The sequence below is a fragment of the Ambystoma mexicanum genome, chromosome 2q (assembly GCF_040938575.1).
Source record: "Ambystoma mexicanum isolate Mex_15411 chromosome 2q, UKY_AmexF1_1, whole genome shotgun sequence".
In the NCBI taxonomy this organism is placed as follows: Eukaryota; Metazoa; Chordata; class Amphibia; order Caudata; family Ambystomatidae; genus Ambystoma; species Ambystoma mexicanum.
Window position 1 is genome coordinate 150,592,751 of NC_090924.1, and position 15,432 is coordinate 150,608,182.

General features: G+C 46.0%; 1 protein-coding gene across 12 annotated transcripts in view; it reads left to right on the top strand.

Annotated features, from left to right (window-relative positions):
• OBSCN (obscurin, cytoskeletal calmodulin and titin-interacting RhoGEF) overlaps positions 1 to 15,432 on the top strand; it is a 3,169,051-nt gene that overhangs the window by 1,345,130 nt on the left and 1,808,489 nt on the right. For 9 of the 12 annotated variants that reach the window (XM_069647058.1, XM_069647065.1, XM_069647061.1 and 6 more), the window contains 5 exons: positions 8,473 to 8,736; positions 9,449 to 9,712; positions 9,969 to 10,235; positions 11,400 to 11,663; positions 12,072 to 12,335. The exons of 1 other annotated variant lie outside the window; for it this stretch is intronic. In XM_069647058.1, the coding sequence (XP_069503159.1) occupies positions 8,473 to 8,736; positions 9,449 to 9,712; positions 9,969 to 10,235; positions 11,400 to 11,663; positions 12,072 to 12,335 (1,323 nt within the window). The remainder of the gene's footprint in view (positions 1 to 8,472; positions 8,737 to 9,448; positions 9,713 to 9,968; positions 10,236 to 11,399; positions 11,664 to 12,071; positions 12,336 to 15,432) is intronic. 2 more of the 12 variants (XM_069647060.1, XM_069647067.1) reach the window with 2 other exon arrangements.

Sequence of the window (15,432 nt, forward strand, 5' to 3'; positions counted from 1 at the left end):
CTCCACGCCACTCGTCCCTTGCCCGGTGGCCTCTGCTTGCGGCCGTCCCTACCTGCTCCCTGTTGTTTAGGCCTCCATTTTTGGCTGACAGCCCGACCGCTTGGCCTTATCCTTCTCCCTGTTCCCTTCTGCCACTCTTGTATGTTGTGGGCTCCCTGTCTCGCCACTCGATGACTTTGTCTCCCTGCGTGTCTGTGGTGCCCACTCAACCCCTGCCTCTCCCTTCAGGGTGTTCCCAGTCCCCTGTTTCATGGGGCTGTGTTCAATTGGAACTATCTTTGGGAGGTGGGAGGAGGTGGGCTGTTCTTAATTCTGCCTGCAGACTTTGGTGAGCAACATTGAGCGAGGCTGGAGCGGGACACTACGTCCACTCTGCCATATTCCTCTTCCTATCAGTGCCCCTAATGCGACTGTACGTGCTTGCTGTCTTGCATCTGTGTGCGGGTGTAACTCACCAAGACCATCGCTATGTTTTAATAATTGAAGGTTGAAGGTAACTGTATTTAACATAGTTTTTCTATAGTTTACATGATATGCTACAGCTATAATAGTCCATACCCCGCAGCAGCCACTGTGCCCGGGTAATGTCTTTCCACCATGCCCTGGGCACACTGACCCTACCTCCACAGGTTGCAGGGCCATGCACACCTGTCTTTGTACCTGGGTCATGGTCTTTAACCATGCACAGTGAATCTACCATTGTGCCCTCTAAAAACCGCTGCAAGTAGTTATATGATATATATTACAGGGTCTGCGCTAGCGACCCTGTAGTTATGGTAAAGTTGCTCAACCCATAGGAAGAGCAGTTTTGGGTTGCTTATATCGTTGGCGCCGTTTAATGAATCCTCATAAACCTTTGCAAAAAAAGTATACTCTCTGCTCTGCATTACTTTGTTAAAGGGATGTTATGGTTACAAGTAAAACCGAAAACCCCCAGAAATTCACCAATTATAGTAAGCTATGCAACCATAACTCGCGCCACACCGTGCACTGCTAAGACTAATACCCAGTACATCAAAGATGACATCACAAATTTGATGAGCTAGAAAGACTAAAAAAGGTTCCTTTAGGACTCACCTTTCACAGTTAATAAAAATAGAACTAAAAATAAAAATCACAGGACCTTTTGCAGTCTGCATAGCCCACAGACAGTACGAAAGTCCGTGGACATCTGGAAAATTACATCTATGGGGTGGGGGAATTAAAATCAATTAACTTGTTTCTCGTTCAGAAATGGTTAGTCTTAAAAGAACCTTTTTTTATTTTGTGGGGTGTTTTATACTCTGCACGAACAAATGTTCTACTGAACTTATTAGTTCTAACTTTCACCCAAAAACTACTTTTTTCTAGTTCTGTTTTTTATTTACGACTACCACAAACAACTTCACAACATAGTTCACAAGTTTACCAAAAAATGTCAGTGCATTTTGGAGAATCTAAAGAAAAATACATTGCATCTCCTCGAAAAATATTTACACCATCCAACTTGATATTTGCATTGTCAAAAGTTGCCATTCCTAAACCAAATAAAATCACATACACATTTATTGACATGGTGTCTAGCTTCTTCCATTTCAGAACAAAACAAGAATGGGCGTCTCCGTATTTGACTTTCATGGATTTCAGAAAAAGTAATCTTCGCAGCTGGAAACACTTCCATTAGGCTTTTTAACATGTCCTTCCTGGCATAATACAAAGATCCTGCAGTCACATAGCCCAAACTGCTGCCTCCACAATGCACAATAATAATATCTGGACGTTTAAAGTGGGCCATTCTCTCAAAGAATGGTAATAAAGTCACCCACTTTAATCCACAATCTCCATACCACGAAACGTCCACTTCTTCCAATCCAATAGTAGCAGAGATGCCACAAGATTCAGTATAAACATTCAATGAATGGATACAAGAATCTCCCACCGTTCACACACTCTGCTTCTTCATAGACGTAGCCACAGCCATCTTCACTACACACAACAAACAAAAGACTTGCTATCCTGTACTTCTGTACACTTCAACTCTTCCTCCACAACCACAAAACCTGAATGGCTGGTGCCCGAGTGTCCTCTTTCCATGCCCGGCATCCTTAAAAGACCTAGATGGCACGTGCTGGTCCGCGGACTACTGCTGGGTCAGCAGAACACTGCAGCACCTGAATGCCTTTTTCCACCTATGAAAACAGCTCCATATCAAATGTATTCCACCCCCACCCTTTGCAGGCCCTCTTTCGGCCACCATTGTTTTCTAGACTTTTTTCTCACTGTGCTGTCCGCGGTCAGCGGTGCTGTATACGGATTTGGCGGCACAAGCAAACTGTTTTTTCACCTATAATAAAAGCTCCATATCAACTTTATTCCACTCTCCTACCCTTTCCAGGCCCTCTTTTGGCCACCAAATAACCCCAAATGTGTTTCCCATACTTTTTCCACATCGTGCTTTTCGCGGACACCGGCGGCTTCCCGTGGATCTACTTGGCAACCGTTCCAAAAATGTGAAGCAGCTCACGTTTTTAAACATCCAATCAGCGGGTGCGTGCGATGTCCGCGGATGTCACGCCAGACACGGATTGGTCCAGAGGCATCCGTAGACTCGGAATCAGGAAAGGAGTCAGCACACCGGACCCAGATATAACTAATTGTTTTTGACCAACATTATGGACATTTTTCAAATAAATACTGAAAGGATTTACACCAAATTTACAAAAGCACGGTTTTGGCACCAAGCCGCGCTCCTGGGGCAAATTTGGTGAAATTCCGTCCGACGGTTTGGGCTGTAGGCGCGAGCACAATTTGTTTCCATTGCGTCTATTAGGATTTCCCAACATTTTGGGATCCCCCTATAACTATGTCTATCCTTGACGAGATGATACCAAACTTCACAAAATAATTCCAAAGGGACCATATACCGTTCTTGCAAAGTTTGGGAGGATTCATCTCGGGGGCAAAGTTATAAGCCCCCAAAAAGTAAACCATAGGGCTGCTACTGCAGGCCTTGCAATATTACACAGCCTGCGCTAGCGGCCCTTTAGTTATGGTGAAGTTGCTCGACCCATAGGAAGAGTACTTTTTGGGCGGCTTATCTTTGCCCCTCCTGGACGAATCCTCACATATACTTTGCAATACAAGTATATGGCCCTGTCAGATTGATTCTGCGAAGCTTGGTGACGTTTCATACATGGGGGGCAAAATGTGTGTTTTTTCCATAGGCGCAATAAAAGTAGTTAAAAATAGATTATTGATATCTGGGTTCAGTCCACTCACTTCCCTGTTCGGTACACGGACGGGCCTCCGATTGGCCCAGGGTCAACGTGATGTCCGGAGACATCGGACGTGCCCGCTGATTGAATGGTGAAGAGCGTGAGGTGCGTCATATTTTTGGGAAACGCTCGCCATGTTGGATCCGCGAACAGCACCGGTTGTCTGCAGACATCGCGGTAAAGACATATTAAAAAACACAACATTGCACTTGTCAAACTAATGAAACAATCTCTGGGCAGGTGAGGGTGATGAGAATGGGATATGGTCGTAAGAAGTCAATATTCATGTGTTTTTTAACCCCGAAGTCTGCGAACAGTCTGGATGTTCGGGTGCGGTCCTGTGATGTTCACGAACACTTCAGATGTCGGGTCGGGATTGGCGGTCTAGACGATGCCCTCCGTCACGTCCCAGATGGGAGGGCATGATCAAAAAGTACTGTCGCCTTATATTCAATGCCTGTGAACTCCCCAATGGCCTCTTGCCCAGTGAACACATCATTTATACTAGTGTGTACTCCGGATGGTGCCGCATAATGGGAGTAACCTCATCTTCCCTGTGGTTCCTTTTCCAAATATCCACCAATTCTAAGTTCCTCAGTAAAGAACCCAAAATTCTGTTAGGATGGGATGGTTTCCTATACATATCACCTGACCTATCCAGCACCGGGTCAAGTGTACAATTAAAGTCCCCCTCCCAAGATCCACATTTCCCCCCTGAACCTGGCTATCCTATGAGAAAGGGAATTAAAATTAAAAAACACTGTGGCATTGTTATTGGTGGCGTAAGTGTTGATAATACACACCTCCCTGTTTTCAATGTACCCATCTACCAAGGCTATCCTGCCCTCATTATCATACTTAAAATCTGAAAAACTGAAAGAGAACCATGGGTGCCAACCAAATCAGGACATTTACAGCGTGCAATGAGATAGGATAGCCATACAATTTCCCACCCTACTTCCTAGCAATCACCTTTTGCCTTTCCGCAGTGAGGTGTGTTCCCTGTAACAACGCAATGTGTATCCCCATCATCCTCAAATAGACACTCCCACAAAGTCTCTTCGCTTAACTATTGAGGCCCTTAACGTTCCATGTGATGATCCTCAGATCGCTAGCCACATTTTCCCATCTTCAGGGTCACATGCTCCAGGTCCAGTGCCTCACCTCCCCCATGACCTTCAATAAACCCACTGAGGCCCTACTGCATTGCTCCTGTGCTATCAATGCACGCAGCAGGGCATATATTTGGGAAATGATGCTTCCCGGGCTCACCCCTACCCCTGAGCTCTGCCTCTCAATGCCACCCGAAAAATCCAATAACAACCAGGGCAACTTGAAGAAGCAGCAGGGCCGATACACCCTCAGGCCCTGCTGCTTCTTCCGCTTCCTCCCCTCCCTCCTAGAGAAGCGTGCAGCATCAGAAAAAATGTCTCTCAGGGTGCTCCAGCATCCAGCGCAGGCAGCGCTTGCAGTGGTTGCAAAGACCTTAAGCAGGCAACCCAGCTCTTAAAATTCTCACACAGTGCCTAGTGCTATTATAACAGAAGCAGTGCTTGTCAATTCCGCAGCGCCGAGATGTCACAGGGTGTTATTCCCTCAGTCCGGCAGCTCTGCGCTCCCCATTGCATCCATCCAGGAGTGCGCAGCGGCTGTGTCCTCAAAAAAGTGGGATCTGCCGCTGTGAGTACCTTAAGCTTCGCCAGATAAATGATCATATAACGTATGTTCGCCCTACGCAACCGTTGGTGGGGCCGAACATAGCCCTGCGCCTCTGCACCACCACTGTGTAGTCTGTATGTATTGCCAGTTTTGCTGACGCCCGCACAAGGCTTTCTCTCGCTCTTCAAAAAGCCAGGATGTGTTCCCTATCCTTGAAGTTCATGATCTTCGCGCTCAAGGGCCTTGGAGGGGTTCCTAGGGGCGGTCTCTGAGTCAACGACCTATGCGCTCTCTCCTCTGTCAATCCCTGCTTTAGCGTCCCCGGGCCCACTTCCTTCAAAAGTAAGTTTCGACATAGGATGTCGGGTCCCTTGTTCAGCGTCAGGTAATCAGAGGATCCTGGTATTGTTCCTCCTGGCTCACTCCTCAATCTTCCACTCTGTGCTCCAAGACAGACACTCTGTCCATCAGCTCAGACACATGTGCTTGATCTGCAGTGATGTTGGATGAGTTCTCGCGCACCTGTGTCTCCACTGTCCCTATTCGATCTGACAGTGTTCTCATGTCTTGTCTCAGCAACCCCACGTCCACTATATCTGCATCCACCTTATGCTCTAAGCATGTCTTCAGGGACACAATGGCCTTCAGAATATAAATCTCCCCCTGCTGGTTCGGCGATGGCGTGGCCTCGCCGCACTCAACTGATGTAATCGTCTTCTCTAGGCTCTTTCCATCCTTCTGAGCAAATGCCACCATCATTGTCTGCTTGCCCCCGGCCCGGCAGTGTTTATCTGGCATCTTGCTGTGAGATAGGGGTGCAGGCCGCTAGCCGATGTCATACAGTTCCGCAGCAGTGAGAGACTGCCGAATTCCCCTGCTATGATGTGGGGCTTTGTGGATCCCCATTCCCAGCAACTGCAGGATCTAGCACCGTCTCCAGACGGTGCGGCAGGCACCCGTCACCCGTCACCCAAACCCAAGGCGCAGGCGACACGACTGGCCTCTGTTATAACAAGGAAGGACCTCTGCTCCCCCAGGTGCCCCCAACTCCCGTAAGTGCGGATTAGTTATGTAATCTTCAGAGCCCCCCAGCCAGTCAGCCACCACAGCGTCCCTCCGCTCCCTCAGTCATGCCAGTCCAGGTCCAACCAAGGACTGTCTCACCAGGGACCCTTCACCTTCCTCAGGTCTCCTTCACTGGATGCACTCCGGGGACATGGGCAGCCCCCCCCACGCTGCTTCTTCTGGAGCGGTTTTCTCACCTCAAGTGCTCTGAGGGGCTCTGCTCCCTTCTGCCGGGGCAGCTGGCTGCGCCATAGTGACCTCAGCAGGAGCACACTCCACACTGTGGGCTCAGCTCCCTTAGCCTTTGCTGGGGATCTCCTTTATCAAGTCACCGCACTGTGTCCCCCCTGCGAGCCGCGCTGCGCTGCACTTTGAGGCTCAGCTGTGGTGTATTCCCTTTGCTGGCACCGTCCTTGTTCTCGTTGTTCGCCAGCAGTGCCGCACTCGTGTCGGCTGGCACCAGAGGGTCTACTTCGCTCACCAATGGACAGGAGCCGCCATCTTGAAGCCTCGGGCAGAGGCATCTCGGGCAGCAGCGTTTTGCCTTTCCGCACCTCACAGCTTCGGAATTCAGCATATACCACACAGCCACTCAGGTCAGGTAACTGTCCGACCCCGATTTACTGCTTCTCAATGCTTAATCAGACACTATAGCATATCTTTTAAAAAGATCTGGCAGGAGCCCACGAGAAAGTCAGCCTCACTGCATGGCTGCTGGCCACACCCCAATGAAGAATTTAGTTCAACTAGGGGGATCTGCCCCCTTGGTGCCTTTGACGCCCAACCCTGGGGGCTTCGCCCCCTGGCACCATTGGTACCCATCCCCCAAGGGCTTGCATTGCTCGCCCCCCCCCCCGTCCTGGCGACTGCTGCACTTTGATCTTGGCAGCTTGGTCGCTTGTAGGGATACCCCACCAATGCCTTGTTTTGTTCACACCCTCCCTCTCACTACCCCAGCCTTTGTGGAATTCAAAAGTTGTTCAGTATACCATCAAAGTTGGATGCATGTGGAACGGAATGACACCAGACTCCTATTAAACGTTACACAAAATCGTCACTTGTACACAACTTCATCAGTGCATGAACTCCAGTGAATGGACTTCAAACGCCTTTGCAATTGCAGTTTGGACCATATACCATTAAAGTTGCCGAAATGTGGAACGGAATGACACCAGACCCATGTCTATACGATATACAGTAATCCCAATTAAAAGCGTTCCAAAAAAAGTTACACGAAATCGTCACGTGTACACAACTTCATCAGTGAATAAACTTCAAACGCCTTAGGAATTGCAGATTTGGAGAGTATACCATTAAAGTGGGCTAAATGTGGAACGGAATGACACCAGACTCATGTCTGTAGGACATATGATGACCCCAATTTAAAGCATTACAAGAAACGGTACATAAAAACATTATACACAATCAGCACTTATGATTTTCGATTATATGGTAGATAGCAAATGCATTCACCTGGATTGCTTTATATTCAGTGCGTACAAGATATATGAGGGCAGTCCAGTGTACAATGACATTCCCAATCATGGTCACACCTATAGCCTGGATCACATTTATATGATTTTTAGGGTGTTTTCACCCTCATGGTTGCATATGATCACCCAAACCAGCCAGTAAAGGTCAACTTCCTACTCCCAAGCTCAGGATAAAAAGTTGAGGTGGGAGGGCCACAGCTTATTTGGTCAAGGTGCACTCCTTTCGAATGGCCACCCAAATCTCTGTAAAAAGCGTTTTGCAAAACTAGTTAGTTTTAAAACTCATATATTGTTAGTTTTAAAACTCATATCTTCCAACTGATTTTGTCCACAAAGGTGTTATAACATGTGCTTATCGGTTTCTATAGTGCCTACTCCATGCAGATTCTATTTTTTTTTTCAGTCACCTGGTTGACATAGGATTTACAAATTCAGCAAAAGAGGCTTTTTCCCCTTAAACAAAGCAGCAAAAGTCCATGAGTATACTTTCCATGATCGTACAAGTCCCTGCACATGCATCTAGTTGTTTGTATATTATATCTTATTCTGCCTTCCACTGAATATTTGCATTGACTTTTGGGCAACAAATAGACTTAAGCTACAACAACCGATCATTGAAATGCTTGAAATTCACATTGCATTCATAATACGTGATGTGATTATCTTCCTTTTGTGTGTGAGTCTCTCTCTCTCTCTCTCTCTCTCTCTCTCTCTCTCTCTCTCTCTCCCTCTCCCTCTCTCTCTCTTTCTCACTCACTCTCTATGTCTCTCTTTCACCTTCTCATTCCCCCTCTCTCTCTGTCTCTCTCTCATTCTCTCTCTGTCTGTCTGTCTCTGTCTCTCTCTGTACACAGAAAGAACTTCACTATTGGCTCTCATTGACTCATTGTTATTTCTGCATGACAAGATTAAAAACTAACTGTACATTATGGTCCCACCAAATGGGGCATGGCAATACAATGGAGGTGTTCCTGTTTAATTGAGTGTGTGTGGATTCACAGCCCTTCCACCCAGATTTAACGAAGAGCTTAAGAAGGTTGAGGCCACAGAAGGAGAAATGGCCACTCTGCACTGCCAGCTGACCAAGGAGGCTCCAGTACGCTGGAAGAAGGGAGACCAAGTTCTAAATCCAAGCAATACTTTTAGGATGAGGCAGGAGGGCCTTGTTGCTGAGCTTATCATCTGCAACCTAGATGTAAAGGATTCTGGAGAGTATTCATGTGTATGTGGCGACCAGCAGACAACATCCACTCTGACAGTCAACGGTAATGAAATGTAACCAGAAAGACTAATGTTTTCACTCATACTGACGCCTCATATAATCCATTCGGCCTCATCCCATTCTGGATGCACATCACTTTTTCTATTCCATAGTTCTGTGAGTCCACTATAATCTGAAATGTTTGTGCCTGACATTACAAACACCGTCCCAACTTTCTTTTGCATATCTACTTGAATTGTCAAAGGTAGATTCAATTCTATGATGTCATTCTCTGCATTACATTCTTCCTTTATAACTACTATTCAAATTAGTCATTTCTTTCGCATTTCAAAACGGATTCTATTAAAGTAGCACAAAGGATGCAATTATAATGGTCCTTAGAAATTATAATGCACCAGTATGGAGTGCAGGTCCAGAAGAGCATATCACATTTCAGTCCGTAGCATGCAATCAATTGAAGTCTTTATGCATCTTGCATATAGTACTTTGTGCTGAACAGGTCCACCAATCTTAAGGGTGTAGCATTTAATGGTCTATCCCAGATGCCCAGGTAGACGGCCATGTCTGTTAAAGCACAGGAAACATGGAGTCAAGCATCTATGGATTTCCAGAAGGGGCATGCTCTAAGTTCTTTGTTGGTATAGAGGCAATTTGTTCAGTATGGGCCACTGAAAGTCTTGTACACATTCCTCATATGAGCACTGTCCCCAATTCCGAGATTATGATGCTTCTTCTCTTCCTCCCACACTCCTCAGCCCTTCCTGCATGTTTTCAGAAGGAGTTGACAAATGTGAATGCCACGGAAGGCGAACGAATCACAATGCGTTGCCAGCTGGATAAATCCGCCCCTGTGGAGTGGAAAAAAGGAAGCCAGGTCCTGAAGCCATCGGACAAGTACAAAATGAAGCAAGAAGCTTTAGTTATTCAGTTGGAAGTCTCTCAGCTTGAAGTGAAGGATACCGGAGAATATATCTGTGTGTGCGGAGAGCAATTCACTACTGCCACCTTGACAGTTAATGGTAAAATATATGTCATTAACATGTAGTATTTTTAATTTCTGAACTATTCAAACTGCTCAAAATACCCATAATATTTTTGGTTCCCACTCCTCCCTCCCTTTCTAAGTTCTTATTTGAACTTAAGCCATTCACTGGTATGAACTGTGACAGAACTACATTTTCAATGAGGTCTTCCTCAACCAGTAGCAGCAATTACCCTTAACCATCGCCAATAATCTGACATGGAAGATATTCTCTGTTTTTATATATCCCTTAGCTTTGCCTGCATTCTTCAAGGAGCAGCTCAGGAATGTGGGCTTCACTGAAGGTGAAACTGCCACTCTACACTGTGAGCTCTCCAAACCTGCAGATTCAGTGGAATGGCGGAAGGGACACCAAACCCTCCAGCCGAGTGAGAAATACAAAATGAGGCAGGAGGGCCCCATTGCAGAGTTGGCAATCTGCAATCTGGATGAGAAGGATGCCGGAGACTACATTTGTGTTTGTGGCGAGAAGGCAACGTCAGCCATCTTGACTGTGAATGGTAAAATATGGATCCATTATTTAATACATACAACCTTTGCATCTCCTCTAATCCCAGTGAAAAGATTATGTGAAATTCTTCTACCCAAAATGTCACTGTCTCCATCTCTATTGGTCCCAAACCATTACTACAAATGCTATTCTTCAACTAGGTTGCTGCTTCCCTAACCCCTGTTCTGATCCCTTTTACTCTCCATATTAATCTGGTTGCCACTACTGGAAAGTGTTTCTATCTTTCATTTTAACCATTGAAAAATAGCATAGTCCTTTGTTAGTGTTTTTTTAAAATAGGGTTTGGGACAAGATGTCATTATGTAGATTGGATTAAAATGTATTTTTGTTGGCTGCCCTTTGGATCAACCTAAGTTAATTGATTCTACTTGGATAAGCAAAAGAATTTTACGATTGATGACCTCTAGTCTGTCTTTTTATCTTGCTGCTCTAATAACAAAAGATAGCTTACTGTGAATTTGCAGGTGTCCGAATCATGACCTGCTTTCTTCTAAATTTATATTCATCTTCAACACGACCTGCCCGTTTCAAGGAGAAGCTAAGGAGTGTTAAATTCACACAGGGTAAAATGGCCACTCTTCACTGTGAGTTTACCAAAGTGGCTCAAGTAGAGTGGCGGAAGGGAGAGGGAGCTCTCATACCAAGTGACAAGTACACAGTGAGGCAGAAAGGGCCCAACACTGAGCTTTCCATCTGTAATCAGGTGTGAATGACGCTTGAGAATATCACTGCCTATGTGGGGAGCAGTAAACCACAGCCACATTGGCAATCATTGGTATCATAAGAGCCCAGAATTGAATGCATCTTCTTCTAACAATAACAATTAGGAACTCAAATTCCACGTGCTGTAGAGATGTTTAGGCTTCAGTTAATTCATCTTTTCTTTCACAATTTCACATTATTTCCTTTAAACTAAAAAATGTGTTCTCAATCCCATCACAAAGACAGTGCTTTCCAAAATAGTCTTCCAATGTAGATGTCTTCCTTAACTAATTTTATAAGCTCTTCATTTCACTGACCACACTCTTTATTTTCTACTCACTTTATTTTTCACTTTCTGGAGGAGCATTGAGTATGCATATCAGACAAAAAGGAAAATACTTTATGCAACATTTTGCTTTTTTTGCTGAACTCTTGGTGTTGACTTCCTCAGCCCTGCCAGTACGTTTCAGAGAGGAGCTTAGGAATGTGGAGGTGACAGAAGGTGAAAAGGTCAGCCTGCGGTGTGAGCTGACCAAGGCCGCCCCGGTCAAATGGAAGAAAGGTGTTTGGCCTCTGGAGCCAGATGACAAATATGCAATGAGGCAGGAGGGCCTTGTCACAGAGCTGCTGATTGGGAAGGCTGATGTGGAAGATGCTGGAGATTACACATGTGATTGTGGAGAACAGCAGACTCGGGCCAACTTGATAGTGAATGGTAACATGTCAACCCAGAAGAAGTGCACAGTTTTCTGCTATCTGCGCAACACAAACATAGTTTGCCTGTCTTCTGTTAAACCATGTGGTATGCTTAAAATGTCCTTTTCTTAAGCTCACCTCGCCTATATCCATCTTGATCTTTGGAAGTCCATCCACTTTCATTCCTACTGTAAGCATTATGATTTCTCTAATATAGCAATAACATTTCCAGTTCACGTTAACTTTAATATTCGAGGATGTTCTCCATCCTGTTTGTCCTTCTAACTGACATGTTCATCTTGCAATCTCTTTTAAGCTTCACACCTAATTAATTTCCATAGTGTGCTCACCGATGAATGTGGGTGATAGTGATGGAAAGACATTGCACAGATTTATCCAGACCTTACCCAGTTGTTTTATTCTCCAGCTCTCCCTGCACGTTTCAAAGAAGAACTGAAGAACCAGGAAGTTAAAGAAGGAAACATGGCCACACTGCGATGTGAGTTGACCAAGGTGGCCAATGTGCAGTGGAAGAAGGGCCACAGGCTACTGGAGCAAAACGGAAAGCACTCAGTGAGGCAAGATGGGCTGACAGCCGAGCTAGTAATTAACAATCTAGATGTTGAGGATGCTGGAGATTATACCTGCACTTGTGGAGACCAGCAGACCACTGCAGTTTTGACAGTCAACGGTAACATCACTTTCTATACATTAACAAACACTTCTTGACACTATTTCTTCCTACTAGAATATCATGTTGTCCTTAAATGTAATTTTCACAATTGTGTTCCAGTCTGCTTACTAACCAATTTAAAATGCATTCTTGGGTTTCTTTCCTCAGTTCATTCTCCAGCATTGGAACTTTCATAGATTCACATGCTGTGAATATTCCCTGTCGTCAGGCTGAGAATCCTCAGCAACATAGAGCAGTTTAAACATAAACTGAAAACTTCTGTCACTTTCATGTTTTAGTAGAGTCACTTTTGTGTCATACTGCCCACAGCCCCCTTTGCTCCACCCCTGTCGGCCAGCTTCAGATTTCTTACTGCACGTTCATGTTGGGTGTCCTCAAAATCTCTCTATATTCACTACTTATAGAAAACCATATATATGTACTTGTTTTCCAAGTTAAAAACATCTTTGAACAACACGTTGACATCCTCAACAGCGGGACAATATTTGTCGCCAAGTAGACCCTCGCCGCCTACAGATTCCCGTTCCCCTGGCGCCATTCAATCGTTTGGGCATTCTCATGGTGGAGAGCAAGAAAAAGAGCCTCTTCAGCGCCTGCGCCCATTGTGGGTTGAAAAATGTCTTCATAGAGGATTTGCGTGAAGATTGCCTGTACTGCCTCCACCCACACCATATAATACAGGATTGTGACATTTGTCAATCCTATTAGAATAAAACACTCCGGTATTGTCACCGAAGGTTTGCCGTGTGGCGTGAGGATGCCGGGTTCTTCTGACTTTTCTTCAGTATGGAGTCACACCTCATTTAGGCAGGGTCAGCGGACCCAGCAAACCACCTCTAGTAAGAGGTAAAGGTTGCATGATGAGCCTTCCAGTGGCAGAAAGAGAGCGCTCAATGAGCTGTCCAGGGACAGGCCTTGTACTCCTTCAAAGTCACCTGAGAAGTTTCCCTTGCCATCCACGGCACCCAGGGTCAGTGCACCAACCATGCCAAGAGAGAAGAGTATAGGCCAGACAAATCACCCACCGTCTTCTTCGCCTTCTTCAGTTTCAGTGCCAACATTTCTGCCACCGTCAACACCAGCGAAAGCGTTATCGTCACAGTCCACGACCAGATCTGCATCATCGTCGACTTTAACACTGTCCACGATGAAGACATCAACATCGTCCACAACAAAGACCTTGTCAATGTCACAAACCACTCCACTGTCAACGACCCAGTTGACTTCAAAGACCAAACAACAGTCGACGACAACAACACCATCCATTTTGAGGCCCATCTTTGCGTCAAAGCCGTCCATAGACATTCCACCACCGGCTGCAAGGGTAATCGCAGTACCAGTGCCGCGAGTGTGCCAGTACCAATCTCCTCAGAGGAGCAAGAAGAGGAGAGTGTTATGTCACCTTCCAGCCCCCCCCACCCTCTCCTCCTACTCATAAGCAGACACGAAACAAGCCTGTATCATCGAAAAAGTAACAGGATCAGCCTAGAGCAAAGGACAAGCCTAAGGCACCAAAACAGGCACAGGACAGGCCTGTGCCACCACGTCTGCAAGGGAGAACAGGCCCATGCTGGGTGCCCCCACCAGCACCAACACTGACTCCTACTACGGATCTATCCATGGACATCCTTGACATTTGGTGTCCACGCTATAGCAACGATTGCCGGCTTTGTTGCCTCCACCAGCACCAGTGCATCCTTTACCTCCTGTCCCATCTCGCCCACCTAGGGAGGAGAGGCGACTTACATGGCCACTACAGATGATGGACAGTGACACTTAGTCCGACCTTAACCCACAGGACGATGTTACGTCCATTCACACAACAAGCACTGATGAATTTGATTTATTTATTTATTTATATTTATTTGTAAAGCACATGTCACAGGCACAGAGGCATAATAGCGCTGACAAAGACAAACCAAGAACATCACATAAACACATAGGGCTTAGGGCATAAGATTCCTAAAACGGCTCGGACAACCTAGTGTATTGCGGCTAAATTCCGAGAGATACCTGAAACCTGTTCTAGCTGAGAAATCAGCAGAACATCTGTGTTTTCAGGTCCCATTTAAACTTTGAGAAAGATGATTTCATCCTTGCTGATGGCGTTCCCGGCCACACTCTGATCAGGGATTCTCCTCCAGATGAAGTTGGTTCATTTCACACGCTCATAGGCAGGGCAGCAGAAATGTTTAGTCTTGCACCAGAGGAGCAGAAAACTGTGGGCCTCATTACAAGTATGGCAGATTGGGAATACATTGGCCGTAACAGAATTACTGCCAATGTTTCCGCCCTGCCATATTACGAATATGGCTCTGGAGTGGAGAATTTACCTCCAGCATCATGCTGGAGGCAAATCCTCCAACTCTCTACTGAAAAATCGACTAGAAATCGACAGAATTACCGCAGCGGAATTACTGCTGTGGTAATTTCAACAAAAAAGCCTCATTGAGTGCGATGGACTAAAAGAAAATGGGGACTTACACTGCCACTTGTAAACGGGCCGGACAGTGGCGGTAACAGTAATTCAGTATGGTGGTACCACCAGACACCACCAAACATGTAATGAGGCCCTCTGCTGTACCAATGCAGAGAACAGCAGAGGAAAGCCATCATGTCTATCCCACTCCGTGAAGATATTTGGGATGAGGGCCTGGTCACCATGACCCATCCCGCCACTGCACCTGCAAAGAAGGACAGATTTGACAAGAAGTACAGGTTCCTAGACTCTGCTCTTGACTGCCTTTGCACGCACCCCACACCTGTTTCAGTGGTCGATGCAGCGGCCCGAAGAGGTCAGCTAACCAGTCCTACTACTGCTCTGTCCCTCCAGACAGGGAGGGTAAGTGCTTGGATGCGTTTGGCAAACGAGTAAAAAAAACAACCGTCACCAAAATCAAGGTGGTTAATGCCATGGCCATTCTTGCCAGATACGATCCAGAGCTATGGTATATGCTGGGCCCCCAGCTGGAGTCCCTTCCGGAGGACAAACATCAGGAGGCTATAGACATTTTCCATGAAGAAGAAGCAGCGCCAGATCACCCCATTAATGTGTCTGTTGACATTGCCGCCATGGGATTCCATCGACTCGGAA